At 37.9% G+C, this 24,136-nt stretch overlaps 2 protein-coding genes across 3 annotated transcripts in view; both read left to right on the top strand.

Annotated features, from left to right (window-relative positions):
- LOC129773107 (tRNA dimethylallyltransferase) overlaps positions 1 to 24,136 on the top strand; it is a 432,576-nt gene that overhangs the window by 295,940 nt on the left and 112,500 nt on the right. The window lies entirely within an intron of this gene.
- On the top strand, positions 7,901 to 9,856 carry LOC129773155 (uncharacterized). Its single transcript, XM_055776733.1, has 2 exons — positions 7,901 to 9,693; positions 9,758 to 9,856. Exon 1 carries the CDS (start codon positions 8,267 to 8,269, stop codon positions 9,512 to 9,514), a length of 1,248 nt encoding a protein of 415 aa, XP_055632708.1. The 5' UTR covers positions 7,901 to 8,266; the 3' UTR covers positions 9,515 to 9,693; positions 9,758 to 9,856.

Genomic DNA, 24,136 nt, shown 5'->3' with positions numbered 1-24,136 from the left:
TTTTCTGGGTGTATCTCCTTTGCCCGGGAGATAGCGGGTTGGCAAGGCCTCCATGACCCGGGAGGCCTTCCCCGGGAGAGATATAGCGCTCTGACTCGCTCGCACCCCCTCACTTAGCCACTTTCGACACCCGTTCTCGGAGCCAAGACCAGGTGTGTGTTTCCAGTTCACGCCCGATCTAAAAATGTCGTCATATGATCTTCGTGGAGGCGTGAGATAGGAACATTTGAGACCAACAGGTAGGCTCCTACCCTAGTGTTGATCCCCATTTGAGAACCAAAATATATTTATATTTTTTTATTGATTTATTTATTTGTTTATTTTTTGATATTTTTAATTTCTAGCATTTTTGTATAACATCTGTAGAAAATTTGGATTTTGTTTTCATATTTATTGATTGTATTTGTTTTTTTTATAGTTTACATGACTTCGGACTAGAAGACGTTATATACATATTTTTTTTTGACGTGGGACTACGTCTAACCGGAATATATGGAGGGTAAAATGAAAACCTAAACACAGAACATGCAGGAAAAAATGAAAGATTTCGAATGCTTATAGCTCGAACATTTCGTACTGGATAGGAGAGATGTTTGCATCACTTGATAGGGAATATTTCTACGCATCTATCGCAACTAACAAAATGTTGTTTTTCATTAGATAAACAATTGAATAACTGTAAAATATTAGGCGTTATCTAAACGCCCTAACTGCATCGTTTTGATTGGCCCGATTTACGGTTTCCCTAACACAGCCATCAAAACCAAGCAGCCTTGGGGAAATCGGCATTGCAAATACATGAAAGTAGGGGGGCTTTTGTTCTCATCGAAAAATGTTCCCTAACACAGACTTTAAAACCAAGCAGCGAAATCGGCATTGCAAACACACGAAAGAGCCTAGAGGCGAGTGAACTGAAAAGTTTAAACCCTCTTAAAGCCAAAAAGAAGAAAAAGAACACATGAAAGTAGGGGGAGCTTTTGTTCCCACCAATATGTGTTCCCAAATAGAGATTTCTAAACCAAGGTTCCTGGAGAAATCGGTATTTCAAATTCATGCAAGTCGGGGGTATTTTTGTTCCGACTGGAATGTGTTTCCCTAACACAGACTTCAAATCCATGGAGCGTGGGGAAATCGGCATTGCGAATTCATACAAATCGGGGGTATTTTTGTTCCGATTGAAATGTGTTTCCCTAACACAGACTTCAAAACCGAGGTTTCTGGGGAAATCGGCTCTGCAAATAAATGCAAACTGCGAGTACTTTTGTCCTCGCTTGCCTTTGTGCAGAGTGGAATATGTCTGTCCTAACATGATCTTCTAAACTTAGGAACCTGGGAAAATCGTGCAGCCACTAGAAGCGAATGAACTTCCCAGTTTCAAGCAAATTCGAGATTCGAGAAGTATGTACACTTTTGGGATGTAAACTTCAGAGGGAAATGTAAAATAAAATAATCGTTTGATAATTTTTTTTTGTCTTTATTGGAAAGATTTTCAGCCTTAGGCTGGTTCATCAAACGTTTGATAATTCTTCCGTTCATATATTTTGTTCTAGTCATCATACCAAACGTAAAAGGTCCGTCATTAAATTTACTTGTAACGAAGAACAATCAATCACAATAAATGAATTGACTTTACACGGCATTTGTTCATTTTTTTCACTCACAGAGCAAATATATTGAACTCAATTGAATTTGGAAACTGTTTCATTCAATCAAGAATTTAATCAATACAAACGAATGATTGCTAAGCTAAGGTAGTTCCACGTGAACCTTGCGGTTATATCATAGATATAACCCACTCATTTTTAAATCTCAGGCTGAGCTTTTTTTTACAACGTATTTATAAATCAGAGATATGATTTTTCTTCGTTTTAGAGTTATGACTTTTTTAGATTAACCGATAGATCAATTTTTTTATTTTTTTTTTTTCAAAAATGACCTTTCTTAAACTTTATAACAAAAGTTCAAATTGAAGCAATTTGACAGGACAACATTTGGCATCAACAAAAAATTTTTGAAAACAATAAAATATTGTATCTTCCTTTGGAATAATTCATATTTGAAACATAAACATTTTTCTAACTTTATATAATCGAGTCTAAAATTGTATAGAATCGAATCATATTTAACCGAGTCTGTCCTGTCCTGTATTTAGGAAAAAAACATTTTTTTATCTTTTTTAATTTTTCGATTGTCTTAATTTTTATTAATTTTGTTATTTTTTCAATTGTCTGATTCTTTAGTATTTTAATATTTTTTTTTAAATTTAAAATTTTAAAATTTTAGGACTTTTCCTATTTTTATGGTTTTTTTGACACTTAGGAAATTTCCGATTTTTATAAAACAATTGTTTTATTGAATTTTCCATTTTATCATTTTGGATTTGACGAATTTTATGCCGACTCGTCTTAGGAGTTGGCAGTACCATCGCAGCTAGCAGTGCAACGTTGTTGGTGTAAAGACATTGGTCATTTAACCAACTTTGCATACTTGAATAATTTAAAAAATAATTAGACAATTTTTTTGAAAAGAGCTAATTTTTTTTCTGTTTTTTTACAAAAAAATAGTACTCAAAAACTATAACAAAATGGTGATCAAATGAAATGTTGGAAATTGTTTTCATACAAAACTGTCATATATTCAACTATAAAAGAAAGAAAATTGACCTCTACACCAAAAGTTCATATTACAATGAGATCTAAAACTTTGTCGAATACACTATATCGCTATCTTGATTTTAAACAAAATTAAGACTTGTTGTTATTTTGAAAAAATCATGAAAATGTTGCTGTTGAAATACCTTTCTCTGTAAAAGCGCCCATTGTCCGATGCATGACTTGTTGGAAATTGTAAGGGCTATTTATATAATTTTTTTTAAGAATTTAAAAAATTGAATTAAAAAAGAGATAAATTAGTTTAAATTTTTAAAATATTTTTTTTCAGTGTAATTTAATTATTGTATTATGTTGTGTCAATTATGTTAATTGTTTTATGAAAATTTCAACAATTTCTTACATTTCATTCTATACGATGAAAACGCAATGAAGTGTGTCATTATAATAAGAAACCAAAGTTTTCCATTCACATTTGATACGGAGAAGTTAGTTTTCACTCATAATTTCTATTTGAATAGTGTTCATTCTGCATGAAAACTCATTATTATCTTTGACGCTTCACTAACTCGTAAAGTGAAGCTCAATGACGTGGCGTTCATTTCCTTTTGAGTGTTTGAGTTACAATTTTTTGTAAAAAATCAAGACAAAAAACTACGGTCCGTTTCAAAAAGTACTCTTATTCTTTATTGAATATTTTTTTACACCCACAGCTTTTCGCTGTAATCAGAAATACTGCTACCAATGGCCAGTCGAGTTGGCACGAAATTCGTCTCGCATTTTTAAATTTTTAAAGTTCTTTTGATTTTTTTAAATTTTTGAAATTGTCGAATTTCTTGATGTTATTATTTTTTTAAGTTCTCTTATTCTTTATATTCTTAGATTTATTGATTTATTTTTATTTGTTTGATTTTTTTTCAATTTTCATTTGTTTTTAATGTTTTGAAGCTTTCAATTGTTTTTGATCTTTTTGATCTTTAAATTGTTTTTTTTAATTTAAAAAAATTTTTTTTTTCACTGTAATCTGAAATACTGCTGCCAATAGCCAGTTGAGCTGGCATGAAATTCGTCTTTTTTAAATTATTAATTCTTTTAAAAAATCATTTTTAAATTTTTTAAGTTCTTTTGATTTTTTTTTTAAATTTTTGAAATTGTCTTATTTTTTTTTTTTTTTTTATTTTTTTTTTTTTTTTATTTCTCTCTGCACCTGCTGCTTGATCTCGTCGATTTGCGTTTGGGAGAGCATGTTGTTGCGTACTATCGCTCTACGCCTCGCGTTCATCGCGTTCTGATCAAGCCTCCCGACGAACTCTGGATACGCTTCCTCGAACATTGTTAGTATTCGAGGGCGACCGCTCATGTCCGTCTCCAAAGCAGTGCAGATGTAATAGGCGCGGATCACGAATTCATTCATTTCGTGTGTCCACATGATCCGGCGCCTAGTGGTACCCACAAGTGTGGACGACTGTCGTCTGGCAGTCGCAACACGTCTCGTAGGCGCAGCGTTTCTTGGGTGATGTCGATGGCTGCTGTTTCCGTGTGGCGGTAGCTCTTCGGGTTGAACCCGGCTGGTGGCCCGCTCTTGCACATCGCCCTCCAGCCGCTGGCCGCTCGCTCTTACGCCCGTTCCAGGACCAGCTCCAGTTCGGGGACCCTCCTCGGGTGATCGCATTCTAATTACTCTTCGTGAACGTAGCTCCATTTTCTGGGTGTATCTCCTTTGCCCGGGAGACAGCGGGTTGGCAAGGCCTCCATGACCCGGGAGGCCTTCCCCGGGAGAGATATAGCGAGATATTAGATATATAGAGAGATATTTGATATTATTTTTTTTTTTTAATTCTCTTTTTTTTATATTTTTAGATTTATTGATTTTTTTTATTTGTTTGATTTTTTCAACTTTCATTTGTTTTTAATGTTTTGAAGCTTTTAATTGTTTTTGATCCTTTTGATTTTTTTAGGTATTTTTTTCAAATTTTTGATCTTGTTGATTTTTTTTATATGTTTAATTTTTTATATTATATATCTGATTTCTAGATTGAATTTTTAATTTTTTTTGTTTTTGAATTTTTCGTTCTTTGTTTTCGACTAACTGACCCCGCGAACTTCGGTCAGCCCAAATTGACGTTTCCTTACTAAGCAAACGTTAATTTGTTTAAACCTCGAACTATTCGTTAATTGATCTTCAAACTGATCTTTTTCAAGGCTGAGATGAATGAACTTTGTAGTCTGCTGCTAGGCAATAAACAAATCTGTAAATTCGCGATGGCTGTCAACAAATACGGTGTTGTGAAGCAATTAAGTATATCCATTACCTTTTCTCTGTTGTTTGCATGCCTAAAACACGTCAAAACATGCGTTATTCCACCTGAAAATCAATCCCCACTTTCGAACAAAGATCAATTCCGTTAGCCCAAATATCGAATAGACTAACAACGCTCGTTATGATGTAACTGTGAATCATATGTGAATTCAATTTCCCTGTTTTTCCAAACTTCCTTCAGAGTTTTCCGGAAATTTTACGATTTGATCTATGAGAAGAGACGGATACAACGAAATAAAGACGGCTCAAATCGGACCATCCCTTCCTCGAGTTTTCCGCTTGCCAACACATTTGGCTTTCCATTTTTATTTATATAGATTTTTTTGATTTTTTTTTCTTTTTTAACTTTTTGAATCTTGAATTTTTAGATTTTTAATTACAGTGGAACTCCGATTGTCCACGAGCGGATGATCCGCAACTCCTCCGGTTGATCTGGAGGCTTTTCAAATCAAAAAATAAATAAAAAATAATCCAAAAAAAGTTTTAGAAAAAAATTTTTTAAAAGATTCAAAAAAGGTCCAAAAATTTTGTTTACATTTCAAATCATTTTTGTGGATGAAAAAAAATTGCATTTTTTTTTATTTTTTAAATTTATTCAGAATAATCAAAAAATACTTGACATTCTCTAGATTATTTGTTATTTTTTTGATTTAAAAAAAAAATAATTTTTGAACATTGTTTTTTTTTAAATTTTTGAACTTTTATTTTTTTAATTTTTTATTTATTTTGATTCTATGATTGTATTCTTTATTCTTGTATTTTGAATGTTTTTAAAATGTTTCATTTTTTATTTTCTTCAATTTTATGTTTTTTCATATTTTTTTCAATATTGATTATTTTAAATTTCAATGTTTTTCTCAATTTTTTAAATTTTTCTTTATTTCTTAGTTCTTATTTTTTGTGATAGTTTTCTAAATTTCTCATTTTTTTCTCATTTTTTTCTTATTTTTTTAGCTCTATCAATTTGAAAATTTTTCAATTTTTTTGTAATGTCTTTTCTATTTATTAGAATTTTTTGATTTTTCTCTAATTCGCGACACATATTTCTGTGATGATCGAAAACCATGTGAAAGTTGTTTCTTATTTTATAATTGATCTTTTTGAAGACTAGAGACGAATAAACTTTCAGTCCTTGAAACGAAAAAAAAAAATGAAACGTCGTGTCCGGAACACGATTGAATAGTTGACGTTGGATTATGCTGCGGTATTTTTTGCCTGTTGATTTTGAATATCTTTGAAATACGCTCGTTTTTTTTTTTTTGGAAGTGCGTATTAGGGAATAACCTACAGGGCTGTGCAAATGTATGCCAAGCCAATAATATTCACTCGCTCGAGTACAAGAACCCCCGCAGCTTGCTTGTATCGTCAGTGAAGAATTTTTCACGTTGCTCGATTTCGTAGCTCTTGTTAAAGAATACCCTTGCGGTCTGCCCTAGTGTATGGAAAATTAGAAGCCCTCAGTTCAATGCTATTTTAACAAAATTGCTATTCACAAAATCATAATTCTCTATAGTGCAGAAGAATGTCGGTGGAAACAACGGATCTTTTCTGTTTCGAAAGAAATCGTTTCCACTGAAAGCGATCTTCATCGTTCGAAACATATAGCGGTCGGAAGGGGCAAGGTCTGGGCCAGCATTTCCCATCCGCTATTTTTCAAATAGTAGTTTTTAACTCGATAAGTAGCATAAGGCTGAGCGTTGTCATGATGGAATATTATCGACCCGTCTGGCAGTTTTTCGGCGATACCTTACTGTAAACGGATCAATTGCTGCCTGTAGATGTCTCCATTGATCGTTTGACCATGTTTTAGCAGCTCAAAGTGGAACACACATATTTGATCACACAAAAAAAGAAGAGCATTACTTTGGCACCGTGGATATTCGGTTTCGGCGTCACTAATTTCGATCGATTAATGTCTCTTTTTTTCTTAAATTTTCGAAGTAAGTAACCACTCGACCGATTTTGATGAAACTCTGCCGATGTATGAATGAAAGCATGAACTACTTTATTCCAATGCTAAAAATTGTAATGAAAACTGCAAATCTGAGCACCGACACATAGGACACTCATGCAACCATACTGCCTGCCTTCCAGTAGCCATAAAACGCGCTGCCGGTGCATAATGCATATTGTTGTGGCATTTTTCATCTTCGTATGCTCATTTTTCGCTTCACTTTTGCACTCGAATGTCTCTGCACTGGCCGTTGCATCGGTATTCCCACACTCGCGTGTGATTCCGCATTCTGAGCGTGTGTCCGCCATATTTTAGTATTTTGTCCGTCTCCTCCGCGTCCTTTCCGTACCTTGTCCACCCTCCTCTTGACAGTCTTCCGATGGTTCATTCAGCGTGCATTTGGCCAGATTTTGCAGGTCAAACAATTACTCGCCCGCTAGACACAAACAAGCCTTCTCCCCTGCGCCACCCAGCTTCATCAAGAGTTTTGCTGCCGCTGCACACACATAATGGCTAGAAAAATCCCACACATCGCCAAGCGATCGCGCGTATTTTCATTCATAAATTTTATTTTTACACAATTTGATTTCTTCGAATGCCGCCCTGATTCATCGCAGCAGGCGGCTCTGCAAGTTTACCCTCCTCCTCGCCGTCGCCGCCCTCTTCCGGTCGTCATTATTGCAAAGCACTGCTGACACACTGCTGCTGCCTCTGTTGCAATGCAGCTCACACTGGATTTTTACGCTCCCTCTCTCACTCTCTCTCGCTCGCTTTCTCATTCATATTCTTCAAAATGATATATTGAGTAATACGCCGTAAATTGCACTTGCAGCTCCACCCCCCCACTCTGTCCACCCGTTTGCCCAGTTCATGCGATGCGCTTTTTTTTCGCGTTCTAGGAAATTACGATGATTATGGCGACGACGACGACGATGTTTTACCGCCGGCGAAGCCAAAACACTGCCACCGCAGCAGCAGCAGCAATAGTAGGCATTGGGCGGCGATATTACGATATTTGCATTTTGTGTGCACTGTTTACTATACCGTTCATGCCAGTGTTTGTGTGTGGGGGTCGGTCGCCGGGCTACTTTTGGTCATGGGAAGTTGGTAGGAAGTGGGTCTCATTTATGGCAAACTTTCAATCGGAAATGCAAATCAGAGACCGGGCCAGGCCGGGCCGGCTTGTTCCGGATGATTCAGCGCGGCAGCGGTGGATGTGAATGAATCGTTGTGAAATGCCGGTTATGGCGAAACTATGAACGTAAGGGTTGTGACAACACGATAAAACGATTATTATTTTTATTGAGATATAAGTGGCGATAGAACTATAGTGATTTTCCATAATGATGCGACCACCCATGATTTATTGAATTTTTCTTTGAAATGAAACCTCAAAACATGAGCTCAAGAAAAGTTATCCTCTTGTTCCCGGAGGCAGCAGATATAATTAAGAATCGTCACTATGTGGACGATGCGATGTTCAGCACAGACACACCAGAGCACGCCATTCGTCTAGCGCGAGAAGTTAGCCAAGTGCATTCCGCCGGTGGTTTTGAAATCCGTAACTGGGTGAGCAACTCGCAACAAGTATTAAGCGCGTTGAAAGAAGGCAGTATGACTGAGAAAAATATGGATTTGACGACGGGACCGATGGCGACGGAGAAAGTGTTAGGAATGTGCTGGTGCACTAAATCCGATGAATTCATATACAAAATTGGATGGAACCGGTTCAACCCCGATCTGCTCAACGGATGTCGTCGAATCACAAAACGCCAAATGCTGCAGATCCTCATGACTATCTTCGATCCCCTCGGACTGATTTCCCATTTCCTGATGTACTTAAAAGTACTCCTCCAAGAAGTGTGGCGAGCCGGTATTCAATGGGATGAACAAATCAGCGACCCACTACACGAAAAGAACTTCCTCAGCTGGATAAATTCGGACCATCGACGATACAGTACTTTCGTGGCGTTTCGGGTCAGCGAAATACTCGATGCCACGGAAGCAGCAGATTGGCATTGGGTACCGTCCAAACAAAATGTAGCGGATGACGGCACCAAGTGGGAGACGCAGCCTGACCTTTCTTCAAAATCCAGGTGGTTCAGAGGTCCCGATTTCCTCTATCGAAGTGAAGCGGAATGGCCCAAATCCTCTTCGAAGTCCATGCGAACAGACAACGAATTGCGATCTTCCCTCATGATTCATCACTTGTCGCCCGACTCAGTTATCAACGTCGCGGATTTCTCAAGCTGGAAACGACTCAACAATGTGGTTGCCTACGTTCATCGCTTCATCGAAAACTGCCGAAGACGGAGAACCAAACAGTCCATCGAAAGTGGCCCGTTGTCCAGAGAAGAACTCTACGCTTCCGAAGGTTTCCTGTTCCGTCTAGCTCAACGGGAAGGTTATAACGAAGAGGTAGTCCTTCTGACCGCCAACTGCAAGAATACATCAGATAATGTCCTTCCTAAAAGCAGCCGATTATACAAGCTGTTGCCCAGACTGGACGAGCGTGGAGTGATGCGAATGCGCAGTAGAATAGCTGCCTGTCAATACGCCACCGAAGACGCGAAAAGTCCGGTGATTCTTCCAAACGACGAAGAATCGGGCACGGACAGAGAAAGGCACTAATTTGTTGTAGCAGAGTTTTATTTGCTCAGCTCAAAAAAGATTAGTTTCAGCTCTCTTTCTTCACTACACAATTCTGCCTCAGCGCTAGCTATTTATGGACTAGCTTATGAAGAACACGGTTTCTCGGACGGACGACAGCCGTACTCCTTTGGATGCTGCTAACCTCGAACGAATCTAAGGTAAGTTTTACAATTTTTAATTCATGTTAACTCATATTAAATTATCCTTCTTCTCTACTTACAGGTTAAATGCCCTAAGCGGATATAAATTCAAGCAGCTAAACAGCAGAATTCATAAAAAATTATAGCAATTTCAAAGATTACGATTGAATAAATTTTTCCACGTTTCCAGTAATAATGTAAATTTGTTTTTGTTTTCCTTTTTAACCCAAGTCTGACGGCTCCAATCCCACAGTTGATCGGTTGCCCAGCGGTGCTGACACTTCCCCCGCCCGTAACACCGGTACAGGTTCCTTGGACGATCCGGATTTACCGTCACTGATTTCCAGTACCGCCAGATTCGCCACCGATCTGCGAAACACCCCCTTAGAAGTTTTCACGTTCACTTGTCGAATTCTTCCATCCGAACCTGGTATCACGTCCTCGATGATTCCACGGACCCAACATTTCCGGTTTGATCCATCCACCACGAACACCAGGTCACCGGTTTTTACAGGCTTCCTCTCCTCAAACCATTTGGTTCTTTTGTTAATCGTTGGGAGGTACTCTTGATACCAGCGCTTCCACATTTCATCAGCAAGAAATAACGACCGTTTGTACATGTCACGCAAGGCTCCCGCGTGGTCCATACATTCTTCCAGCTTCATGTCACCACCGGCACATGTTCCCCGAAGAAAATGGTTCGGAGTTAACGATCCTTCGTCTGCCAGTTCTTGAGGTATGTACGTCAGCGGACGAGTGTTAATAATATCCTCAGCTGCTGCGATGGTAGTTACCAATATCTCGTCGTTTAGTTTTCTGCCGTCGTCTAACACCTTCATCGCTTCTTTTACTGAGCGGACCATCCTTTCCCAGACGCCTCCCATGTGCGGCGTTCTGGGAGGAATGAAATTCCAGGTCGTAGTAGCACTTGTAATCCGCTCAGCACATTCTTGATTTATCTCCTGCTTCAGTTTCATCAATTCTTTGCACGCCCCTTTGAAGTACGTGCCATTATCCGAGAAGAATTCATCTGGCGCTCCTCTGTAACCGATGAACCTTCGAATTGCCATAAGACACGACTGCGTGGTGAGGCTGAATACGACCTCGAGGTGGATCGCTCGAATTGCCATACAAGTGAAAACAGCTATCCACCGTTTTTCCTTCCTTCTGCCAGACGTCACTTCTATCGGACCCAGGTAGTCCACACCTACGCAACTGAAGGGACGTAAGTTTGGAGTAATCCGCTGGATCGGCAGCGGACCCATCAAGGGAACGCTGGGCTGGCTTCGGTGAACTCTGCACCACATACACTCTCGCATCACTTGGCGTATTGTAGTACGGAGGTTTGTGATGTGAAATCTTTGACGAAGTTCATTAAAAACAGTTTCTCTGTTTGCGTGCCCAAACCTTTCGTGGTAAGATTGGATGAGCTTTCGCGTTACATTGTGACTGCGTGGGAGTACGATAGGGAATTTCATATCGAATGGAATGAACCCTGGCTTCTCCATTCGCCCACGCATGCGCATAACACCTTGTTCGTCGAGCATTGGCGTTAACTTGTACAAAACACTTGAACGTGCGATTTTCTCCAACGAAGCATCAGGCGCCTTCTCAAGGTTTTTATTCAGTACTCTCATCTCATCGTAGAAACCCTCGTTCTGGGCCATCTTCCACAATGTAGATTCTGCTTTCTGGAATTCGGCCATCTGAAGAGGTTGTTTGATTGCTCTCATTTTTGCCCATGTGATAATCAGCGACTGTTGCTTATTCGTCGCCTTCACTGTGTGGACAGCAAGTCCTTCCTTCTTACGCCTCAGGTTACTGATAAAACGTTCGACCTGGGCGACGGTACGCACCAGTCGATTCCAATTCGAAATACGCTGTACATCGATCACGGGTTCCGTTACAACAACGTCATGATGCAGCACATGTGCTTTCCTTTCTTCATCTGTGTTGAGTGGTGGTAGATTTCTCGATGGCCAAGAGTTCTCTGTCTCATAGAGGAAGTTCGGACCGTTGAACCACTGGCTGTTGCTCTCCAAGGGCGGCCCTTGCCCCCACTTTGTTAAAGTATCAGCAACATTAATTTTCGATGGAATCCAAAACCAGTTTGCCAACTTCGTTAACTCCAATATCTCGCCCACTCTAAACGCCACAAACTGTTTATAATTGTGCTGATCGGAACGGATCCAGCTAAGCACAGTCTTAGAATCAGTCCAGAGAAATGTACGCTGCACTTTATAAGTATGGTTCGTGAGAATCGCTTGTTGCATCCGTGCCCCCAATACCGCAGCCATCAGCTCAAGGCGAGGAATTGATTGTTTCTTCAATGGAGCCACCTTGCTGCGTGACATGACCAAACTGCATCGCACGACGCCATGAGTTACTACTCGGAAATAAGCAACGCTTCCGAAAGCAAATTCGCTAGCATCCACGAAAATATGTAAGTCCATGGATTCCACGGCCGACAACACGAAATCTCCAATGTAACATCGATGAATTCGAACTGCCTCAACCTCGGCCAATAAACTCGTCCACTGCTTCCATTTTGTCCACGAATGGTCGTCGATTTCCTCGTCCCACTCGCAGCCAGTTCGCCAAAGGTTCTGAACCAAAATCCGGCCATGAATAGTAAAGATTCCCAGCAATCCCAAAGGATCGAAAAAACCCATTACTGCGCTGAGAGCAATTCGCTTGGTTGGTCTTACGGAACCATTGAGGTAGACTTCCAGGTTTTCTCGGTGTTTAGTAGAAAAGGAAAAAACGTCTTGCATCGGGTTCCAAATAATTCCCAATACTCGCTCAGATTCGGTCTCCTTATCACGATTAAAATGGATAGATTGAATGGCATTTCGTTCTCCCATGCAGTGCAGAACTTCTGGCGAATTAGAGACCCAGTTTCTCATTTCAAATCCACCCTTGGAGTGGATAAATTTCACCTGGTTAGCTCGTTCGACAGCCTCTTCGATAGTATCTGCGCTGTCGAAATAATCATCGACATAATGTTTGTCGATAATTGCTGAAGCTGCTTCTGGGTACAATGACGCGTATTCGTTTGCATTGCAATTTTTGACGAATTGCGCTGAACATGGAGAACTTGTTGCGCCAAAGGTTGCCACATCCATCACGAAGGTAGTTGGAGGATCGCTTGGTGATTTTCGAAACACGAAACGTAACGCCTGCTTGTCAGCTTCCCGGATTAACAGTTGATGATACATTTCTTTTATGTCTCCCCCGAAGCCAATCCTATGTTCCCGGAAAAGACTGAGAACTCCTACGAGCGATGTGAGCATGTCCGGTCCTTTCAGGAGCAGTGAGTTTAACGATATTCCATCGACTGAGGCTGCTGCGTCCCACACAAGTCGGATTTTTTCGGGTTTCTTCGGATGCAACACTACATTCAGAGGAAGATACCAGACCTTTTCCGGATTAGTAGTGGTGAGTTCATTCATGGTAGCACGGTGAGCATATCCCTTCTGTTGATAATATTCAATTTGCTGACAGACATTCTGATAAAGCTCTGGATTTTTCACTAGTCGTTTTTCCAAATGCTGCAATCGACGAAGCGCCATCGGTTTGCTGTCCGGGAAACGGGGATTATCGACCCTCCACAGAAGGCCGGTTTCAAATCGATTGCCTACACGTCTTGTTGTTTGCTCGAGTATCTCTCGAGCTCGTTTCTCCTCTTTCGACTCCCGCAACACGGCTGCCACTGATTCTTCTACCGTGTACTGGTTTTTGAGCAGCTCATGAAGCTCCTGATTGGTTACCTCGTGATGACCGACATAACAAACGTTATTGGAAATACTGTTGTTCTTCGGGCCATACACCGACCATCCAAGGTGGCTACGTACTACGATTGGCTCCCCAGGGGCTCCTATCTTTGCCTCAATGGGGGCGAAGCAGTGAAGATTGTTAAGCCCAATGAGAACTCCCGGTCGCTCGTCCTTATATGAAGCAATAGGAAGACCTTGCATAAACCTGTACTTCTTCGTCAACTCCGCGGCGTCCAGGGACTGTTTTGGTAGCATTAACTCGGCAACGGAACGTACTGTTTTCAACAGGAACTTTTCTTCTTCCCCAGTTGCGGATATCCATACGTTCATCCGCTTTGAGTCCTTTTCGATTCGAGAAATATCACCAGTCCACTTAATAGTAAGACTCTCTTGGACTCCTACGGCACCAAGCTGCTCCACTAGCTGCTTTTCCACGAGAGTAACGGAAGCCCCTTCGTCCAGAAAGGCAAGGGTTTTAACGGAATTTTCGCCGCAATGTAATGTTACCGGCAGCATTCTAAACATGACAGAATTATCCGTCCGAATGTGAGTGTTGATCGCTTCTTCATTTGGATGAAGGAGAGGGTGATGTCTTTCGTTGCATCGCTCGACGTCGCATTTGATCCTAAACTTACATGCTGCGTTTCCGTGGTCGTTGAGGCAAATCTTGCATAATTTCCAACGGGTGACTACTTGTTGACGATCAGCCACAGGCAGATTCTTGAAGTCTTGACAATAGCGTAAACGGTGGTCCGTACGTTGACAGATCTTGCAAGGCTTCGGGTTCGTATACACTCCTTCTCGTGGTTTAGGAGAATTGACCGATACTGAATGGTTGTATACCACACCTTTTTCCTTAATCTTTCCTCCGCTACTACTGCCGCCGCCCGATGATTTTAACTCAGGCTTAATTTCAAAACTAACATTTGCCTCGCAGGCTTCCGCCACTATTGCGGAAAGGAAATCTGTAAACGTTCGTAAAGTTATGATTTGATGCCTCTTCTTGAAGCGAACCCACTCTCTCTTATCGTTTGCTGGTAGTTTGTCCACAAGACTCTGAATGAGTAGGGGGTTTAAAAGGTGTTGTTCTAACTCCGCTGCCTCTAGATGCTCACAAAGCTGTTCGACAGTGTTACCAAAGGGAATGTACGTGACTAATTTATCGGATTTCGGTGGGTCAAGACGATGCACCCGCTCAAGATTACTTTGAAGGAGCTGCTCAGGCCGGCCGTAAAGCTGTCGCAGCTTTTCAATCACCCTCGGCACCGATTTCGGTAGCAACAGCTGTCCGCGTACAGTCTCCAATGCCGGTCCTTTAAGACATTCTTGGAGCCGAACCAAGTTTTCTACATCCGAAAATCCACACGCTTGGTTGGACGCTTTATATGTGCCATAGAATAATGGCCATTCCTCGGGTCTTCCGGAGAAAATAGGAAGACGCTTAGCTACACTGCTTCTCGCGGCCAACTGACTCGTAGTAGGCCTCATCTGCTGCTGCTTCGCAACGGATCGGCCCTCTTCTAAAACGGGGTCTTGCTTCGGTTGATCTTCTGCTTCGTTATCAGTGTCATGCTCCGTCCATTCCGTTTCTGAATCGTTACCACCTTGTTTCTGCTTTTTTAGGTCACTCGATCCCGAAATCGTAACTGCGACTTTTCCACGAACATCTGGAACGCGTGGTGGCACCCGTGCATTCGCTCCGGATGGTCCTTCCATCGAATTGAAATCATCACCTATTGCTTGTTCCGGCTTACTAGGTCCAGTTTTTAGCGAGCTCAACTGTTTCTCCATATTTTCCATCATTCCTTTATACGAATCGCGCATCGACTTCATTCTCTCCAAATGGTGTTCCTTCTCTCGGAGAGCTTCTTCCAGCAGTTCTTTCTCTTGCTGAATTTCCCTTCTACGGATGTCCTCTTCCATCTGCATTCTCTTCTTTCTCATCGCCTTTTCAATCTCCATCTTCTTCATCCTAACCAATCGTTCAACAGCCATTTCTTCTTCGAGCTTTCTTTGCTCTTCTTCCAGAGCCTTCAAAGCGCCTTCCGGAATCGACACCGATGGTGGTTCAGATGTTACACTCGACTTATCAGGTTCATCTTCACCTTTTCTCTTCGTACTCTGCTTCTTCATGGTTTCTTGCCTTTTAAAATACTTCACTCCGCTTTCCTGGCAGGACTGTTCTGGACAGAACCATTTCTTCTCCTTTTGAACATCCGCTGTCACTCCAACGCATTTGAAGTGATACCATTGTTTACAGGAGTCGCATCCGACCATTCCGACATCTTCTTTCGAACTTAAAGCGCACAACCCACAGAGCGTTGCCGTATAATCCGCTTTCGATTGTGCCATCGTGCCAGACAAATCCGATAATCTTTTTTGAGATTGTTCGGGCACGGACAGAGAAAGGCACTAATTTGTTGTAGCAGAGTTTTATTTGCTCAGCTCAAAAAAGATTAGTTTCAGCTCTCTTTCTTCACTACACAATTCTGCCTCAGCGCTAGCTATTTATGGACTAGCTTATGAAGGACACGGTTTCTCGGACGGACGACAGCCGTACTCCTTTGGATGCTGCTAACCTCGAACGAATCTAAGGTAAGTTTTACAATTTTTAATTCATGTTAACTCATATTAAATTATCCTTCTTCTCTACTTACAGGTTAAATGCCCTAAGCGGATATAAATTCAAGCAGCTAAACAGCAGAATTCATAAAAAATTATAGCAATTTCAAAGATTACGATTGAATAAATTTTTCCACGTTTCCAGTAATAATGTAAATTTGTTTTTGTTTTCCTTTTTAACCCAAGTCTGACGGCTCCAATCCCACAGTTGATCGGTTGCCCAGCGGTGCTGACAACCACCCTGTGACCATTCTGCTGATTAACCACTACCACCAAAAATTTCATCATCAAAATCATGCTGCCGTTGTGAACGAGATGCGTCAAAGATTCGTGATCTCTCGCCTTCGCGTTCGGTATGAAACCGTCAGAAAAAACTGCCAGCGCTGCAAAAACGAGTCTACTGTCCCTCGACCCCCGATCATGGCGGACCTCCCAGCAGAGCGGTTAGCTGCCTATACACGACCGTTTACGCACATCGGCGTCGACTACTTCGGCCCCATGGAAGTCGTAATTGGAAGAAGAACAGAGAAAAGATGGGGAATGATCGCCACATGTCTTACGACACGAGCAATTCATATCGAGTTGGTAAACTCGCTAAGCACCAATTCGTGCATAATCGCATTACGAAACTTCATGAGTCGACGGGGAACACCAAGAACTATTCGAAGCGACCGGGGAACAAACTTCATTGGCGCCAGCCGAGAGCTTAAAAGGCTCCGGGAAATCATCGACTATGACCAGGTCGCCAAAGAATTTGTTAAGGCAGAGACAAGCTGGCATTTCAACCCACCCTTGGCTCCACACATGGGTGGTAGTTGGGAGCGATTGATCCAGAGTGTGAAGAAAAACTTATTGGTCATCTGTCCCTCGAAGAAGCCAACTGAAGAAATTCTGCGGAGCTGTCTAATTGAAATTGAAGGCACGTTGAACTCCCGGCCACTCACTCACGTGCCCATTGATAACGAATCATCAACCGCACTCACACCCAACCACTTCCTTTTGGGGTCATCCGATGGCTCGAAACCCTTCACGTCATTGGACGACAGTGGTGCCCTTCTTAAGCAAAGCTGGCGTACATCCCAGGCGCTGGCCAACCAATTTTGGAAACGGTGGCTGTCTGACTATCTCCCTGAAATTACGAGACGATCAAAATGGTACGCCGACGAGAAGCCAATTTTTGTGGACGACATCGTTGTCATCGTAGACCCAAACCTCCCGAGAAACAGTTGGCCAAGAGGTAGGGTCATTGCTACTCATCCAAGCAAAGATGGACGGATCCGGTCAGCTACGGTAAAGACATCAACTGGCGATTACGATCGACCTGTAACCAAACTGGCGGTTCTGGAAGTTCGATGCGGAGAAGAGTAAGCCGACGATGCCTTCGGCTCACCTGGGGGGAGTGTTAGCCATCCCCAGTTGGCTGCGCATCTTCACCAATAAGTCCCTCGGTGATCGAGGAAAAACAACCCTACCTGTGACGGATCGATAAGACAGGAACGGTAGGTCTGTCATCGGTCGGGGTAAGTGAAAGAGGAGAAAAAGAATCATAAACAAATCGATAACGTGTGCTAGTTGAAATTAAGAATTTACAAGTGAATTTCGCAATACTTTAAATTTATTATATATACTTATTATCTAGTGAGTACAACTATAATAACCAAGCCTAAACATATCCTAAACAAACTTATATTCTAGCTTAATACTATCGAGGATTACATATAGATTAATCTAATTTCTAACCTAGTAAATACCAAGAAAACGATTGTTCCTGCTCTTGAAATTAAAAGGAATTATTAAGGGGACTAAACGTGAGTAAAACTGTAAAAATAGGAAATGAACTTATAACTACAATTTATGAATAATTGTTTCCTACGTATAATTTAAAACTAATATTTTGTACATATGTGCAATTCCCAGGGAAATTATAATTCGCCTTACGGACCTCAAACATCGGGTTCTAAAATTATAATTCCGGAAGAAACCCCCCTCCGTTGTTACCACTCGTAACACCTCTGTTTCAACTGTATATTGTTTTTTTGGAAAGAGTCTTTCAAAATGATACGACCAATAATAGATTGAAAAAATAAAATACAAAAATAATTCGTCGCACCACCAGAGAGAGTAACTTTTCGCAGTGTTGCCAACTCGATTTCATCGCTTGGTTGAAGAATTTCCGTATTCAGCTTTTTCCCTTTGCACGTTCTTTGGTTACCTGATAGAAAACTGGTTTTAAGGATGTTTTTTTGGTCAAAACTCTCCCAATATACATTAAATGCTTTGAGTGTTGAACGAGACTGAAGGCTTACCGCAGCTAACGCACTATTTATAACTCCGGTTGCTCGCGCTTCTTATTGCTTCTTCACTTCGCATTGAAATATAAAATTATATGGCGATAATAATGATAATGCCTGAAATGGTAATGCTTTCAATTTCAATCAAATTAAACTATTTGTGGGCCTAGAAATCTCAATGTAAAAGATATCAGACCAATCTTTCGAAAATTTCAATTCAATTGGTATACAAAACCTCAAAATCCGTTCGCAGTGAAACGAGGTCTAGTTGTGAAACAAATGAAAATGTTTAATGCTTCTATAATTCAAGACATCATCATCATAATGACCAAATTCCAAACCAGAAAAAAGTTATAAAAAATAATGAGCGTTTTATTGCTGAATATACTACGTACATTAATCCATCGCAACTTTGGAAATAACTCTTCAGTAGAATATTTTGGTGGTCCTGGAAAGGACCGATGGTTTGCGAGGTGTTGTAGAAGCAGCTGAAGATGATTGATTCATGATTAATTCTTGTTCTCACGAGAACAATACACGAGATTCGTGTTCTTATTGGCAATGCAGAATTTCTGAAAATTTTAGTTCTGGGAATTTTGGGCATTCCTTATTCCATAATTTTCAACTTAGTGAAGTGAAATCTCACATTCGAATCGTACATTGAAAATTTTCCTACCATTCTATTTTCTGAATTATTCATTTCCTTAATCTGCTTAATCAATCGTCTGAAGTTTTTTGTTTTGTTTGATTTTTTTTTATTTAAGTTCCATATTTTATGTTTTCAAATTTCAAAATTTCCGAATTTCATGCTTCTGAATGAAATTTTGTAATTTTCTAAATTTATTTTTTTTCGTGAAATTTCGATTCGCGCATTAAAAATTTAAAAAAAGCTTAAAAATTAGGAAAATTTAGAAATGAGGAAATGAAAATTTCATGAAATATAAAATTTAGGAAATTGAAGAATTCAAATATTGAAAATTCAGAACAGAACGAAACTAAAATTTCATGAAATTTTAATTTTATTTCATATTTTGTAATTTTTAAATTTCATGAAATTTTAGTTTCGTTCTATTCTGAATTTTCAATATTTGAATTTTTCAATTTCCTAAATTTTATATTTCATGAAATTTTTATTTCCCAATTTCTAAATTTTGTGTTTGCCGAATTTTCAAATTCAGTTTTTACTGTTTGAAATTTGTTGAATTTCAAATTTTAGGTTTCTATATTTTGAATTTTTGAATTGTAAAATTTTGTGTTTCATGAAATTTGAATATTCAGTTTTTTTAAATTTTCGAGGATCAAAGTAATCTGTTTCCAAATTTTGAAATTTCCAAGTTTTTAGTATATAATTTTTTTTTGTAATTTAAAGTTTACAATTCAATTTCAATTCAATAGTTTTCGAACTTTTTCAATTTTCAAATACATAAGTTTTCAATTGTCTAAATTTTTAATTTTCTGAAATTCAAATTTTCTAAATGTTCAGTTTTAATTTGTAATTCTTTGCTTTTTTTATTTTATAAGATGAACAATTTTTTCTGTTCAAATTTTCAGAAATTTTAATTTAATAAACTTTCATTTTACATTTTATACTAACTAAAATTGTCTGAGTTTTTAATTTTGTGAATTTTTAGATTTTTTAATTTTAAAGTTCATCTAATTTAAATTTTATTGATTCTCTAAATTTTCAATTTTGTGAAATGTCAGTTCGGGCATTTTTATATTTTATTTTTTATATTTCCTAGAATCAAAATTGGTTGAGCTTCGAATTTTATGAATTTTCAGCTTTTTAAATTTTATAGTTTATCAAATTTAATTTTTCTGAATTTTATACATTCTGAAATTTCAATTTTGTGAAAAATTTAAGATTTTTTTTAAATTACGGAAGTTTAAGTTTTCGAAAAAAATAATTTACAGAATTTTGAATTTTTTTGAACTTCCAATTTCTTAAGTTTTCTGAATTATTTTTTTGTAAATTTAAATTTTATGATAATTTTATTTATTTTCAGTTTGTTTTTCATTTTCGATCCGCTTTATATTTCCAAGCTTTGAATTTTCTTAATTTTCAGCTTTGTGAAAGTTGTAGTTGGGCATTTTCAATTTATATCATTTTAAAGTATGTGAAGGTTTAATGTTCTAAAATGTATTTTTCTCAATTTGTTTATTTTTGAAATTCTCAAAATTTTTACTTTCAATTTTTTAATTTTTTTTTTACACCCATTTCTCATTTTATATTCTGCGAAACTTCAGTTTCCTGATATTTTAGATTTTTGTTCAATTTTCTGAAGTTTCTATTCGCTGAACTTTGAATTTTGTAAGCATAGAATTTTGTGATTATCCGATTTTCTGAATTTTTTAAATTTATTTTTTAATTGATATTTTCTTCAATTTTTTTGTGAGTTCAGGCCTTTGTAAATTTCAGAATTTTTAACCGAATTGAATGAATTTTCCAACTAGTTTTTAATTTCTTTATTGTTTGAATTTGATCCTTATATTATATATTTTAAATTTTCTGAATTTTAAAATTTCATATAGAGAGTTCAATCTTGTAATTCAATTTTGTGAATTTTTAATATTTTAAGTTTAAAATTTTCTGCTGCAATCAGTTCACTGAATTTTCGATTCAATAAATTTTCGCTTTTCTTTATTTTATCTTTCATGGAATTAAAATTCTCAAAACTCAAACAATGTTGTGAATTTTCAGACTTTTGAATTTCATGGTTTTCAAAATTTCAATTTTCTATATTTTCGATTTTCTACATTTTCAATTTTGTGAAATTCCAGTTTGGGCTTTTTCATATTCAATTTTTTTATATTTTATGAAATTAAAATTGACTCAACTACGAACTTTGTGGATTTTTTTTGTTAATTTTATAGTCCATTAAATTTCATTTTTTGAATTTTTGATTTTCTGAAGTTTGAATTTTGTGAAATTTTTTTAGAATTTTCAAATTTGTAAGTTTTGTAAAAATTTTTGTAAAATTTTTATTTTGCAATAATTTTGATTATTTACAGTTTTTTTTCATTTTCTGTTCGCTTTATATTTCCAGGCTTTAAATTTTCTAAATGTTCCGTTTTGTGAATGTTCTAGTTGGGAATTTTCGATTTATATAATTTTTGAGTTTGTGGAGTTTTAATTTCTATATTCTGTGAAACATCAGTTCCCTTATTTTTTTGATTTTTGTTCAATTTTCTGGATTCGCTGAATTTAGAATTTTGTAAGCACAGATTTTTTTGAATATCCGATTTTTTGAATTTTTAGTTTTTTTATTTAGTTTTTATATTTATTTATTTATTTATATCAAATTGAGCTTAAAAAATATTTTTAAAAAAATCTTAAATTTTTTTGTGAAATTTCAATTTGTGCCTTTCCATTTTTCAGATTTTTGATCGAATTGAATGATTTTTTTTCAATTTAAGATGTTTAGATTTTCCATGTGCTTATTTTCAATTTCTTAATTTTTTGAATTTAATTCTTATTTTTAATTTTTAAAATTTTTGAAATTTCTTCTCTTTCAATTTTCTGATAGTTTAATTTTGTAAATTTTCATTATTTTGAGTTTTAAATTTTCTGCGACATTCAGTTTTCTAAATTTAATGAATTTTTAATTTTTTTTTTTTTGAAACTGGAAAAAAAACCGGAATTTGAATTTGATTCTTTTTAGTTTCTATTTTTTTTTTATTTTCTGAATGGTCTGGGCTATTGCGGAGATACGGAGGCATCAAAACTAACAAACCCCTTATTTTTGGACGTCGTTGTCGAAGATTTATGGATGTGGTCTCGCGTTGTCATGAAGGAAGACAACACCTTGTCTGTTGATCAATTTTGGTCGTTTTTTTCTCAGCCGCCCTCCATAATCCATCCAATTGTAAACAATAGAGCTCTGAATCAATGGTTAGGCTTTGTGGTAATCCAACCATACCCACAGCATCACCTTATTTGGCGTCAATCCAGATTATGAAGGTGATGGTTCGGTGCGCATACCCCGCGAACCCTTTCGGACGTATAACATGTGCTTCAAAGACAGATAGGACATCCCTCAATCCCCAGAAGAACATTCGGTGCCAATTTTCGGTACTTGCAGATATTTTTTTCTATAATGGAAAAAGATTATAATTGCACTGCGGTGTGATTTGTTTCGTTCAGATTTCGCGTCGGGCAAAACTTCCGCGTTTGGATGTTGTCTGCTCGCTGGCTGAAGCAGGACTAAAATTACATTGGAGACAGAATGACTTTTTTACGCGCCTCGTTGATGTCTCTTTTCTGCTTCATTTCTGCACGTCAGTGCAAAGCTCTGCACTTTGCTTGCTTTGTGCATATTCTGAGAATGCATTAAAAAAAAGGCATGAAAAACAACAATGAAAACATAAACTTTGAAATTCCGTAACTATTACTAAGTGCTGCAAAATACCAAATCATTCATTTGAATTCGAATAAACAATTTTCATCAGTAAAATTTGACAACACATCTATTCATTCTACACCCAAACTAGCGTTGGCAGAAAACTTGTCATCTTTGGCAGCAAAGATGCCATTTTCTGGTCATGAGAGTCAAATGCGCAAATAATGAGCTATTTTAAAAGCTTAAAAATGGTTTGTATGTATGCGAGCAGACATCTCTTTCTGTTCTCTTTTCTCTTTTCATTTGGGATTGTGCAAAAAAAAAGTCCATACGACGTCAATGGGGATCGAACCAAGGCCGGCTGGAATGCAAAGCTATTTTACACGACCACGCTATCCACATGGCTAATGATGCTTCAGCAGTTGTTCAGCAAATACGTGATAATATGGCACCTGATTATAAAATGAATTTGGGAAGTGTTTTCTAAGAGCAAAAAATTAACGCATGAAGGAGAACAATATCTATCTCGGTCTGGGCCGTGTATGTGGCAAAGTATGCGGAAAGCTTATTTGTCTTTCGTTTCGCTCGCTCGTATTAATCTTATATTTCTGTACCATGTATATTATACAAATGCTTACCAGTATTTGTGAGTCATGAAATTTTCTGTTATGTTATGTCTCATTTAATGTCATAAATCGGGACGACAAAACATGAGCTAAAAATTAATTTTGGGTGTACATATCGCGGCCACATGAACTGATCCTACTAATGGGCGTATTTCATTCTTTCCACTATCACCCTTAATTCGATTGAATAACCGCTCCTTTATTCGAGCTATCAATTGACGTAGTGAATAAGATTCAATTGATTTGCTTGGACGCAAAAGCGCAAACATAAAATCTTCGACAAGTTATAACTTCCACACGTCCGACGATTTGTTGTCATATTTCGATTTTTTGTTTCTTGTTCATGTTCGACAGACCGTCCGCATTACCAGAGAGAAACATCGAAGGTATGATGAGAATGAGTGTGTTGTTTCTTTCACTCTCTTCGTTTTCGTTCGCCTCAATACATTCATCACAGGCAAATGAAAAGAAATTGATTGTCGTTTGAGAACGAATACTTTGGATCTCAATTGACTATGGTGACCAAGTAGGTGGATGGGAGCGAACTGAACCTGTGTTATTTTATTTTAGAGTGGTTCAAGAAATCGTTTTTTTCACTTTTTATCAAAAAATTTTTTTTTAAAGATCGATTTTTACGTTCTTCATATCGAATTAAAGCTAATTGGAAATGCTTCTCAAGACCTACTTACTTGCTTACTATTAAAACTATTGAAAAAAATTGTTCTATTGTGTTTTCATTGTCAATATCACATATGTAAACACTGAAAAGGTTATAGTTTGGTATTAATTTACTGATTACTGATTAC

Source organism: Toxorhynchites rutilus, chromosome 1 (assembly GCF_029784135.1).
Source record: "Toxorhynchites rutilus septentrionalis strain SRP chromosome 1, ASM2978413v1, whole genome shotgun sequence".
NCBI lineage: Eukaryota > Metazoa > Arthropoda > Insecta > Diptera > Culicidae > Toxorhynchites > Toxorhynchites rutilus.
The sequence above is the reverse complement of the archived record's forward strand: the minus strand, read 5'-3'. Positions and strand labels throughout refer to the sequence as shown.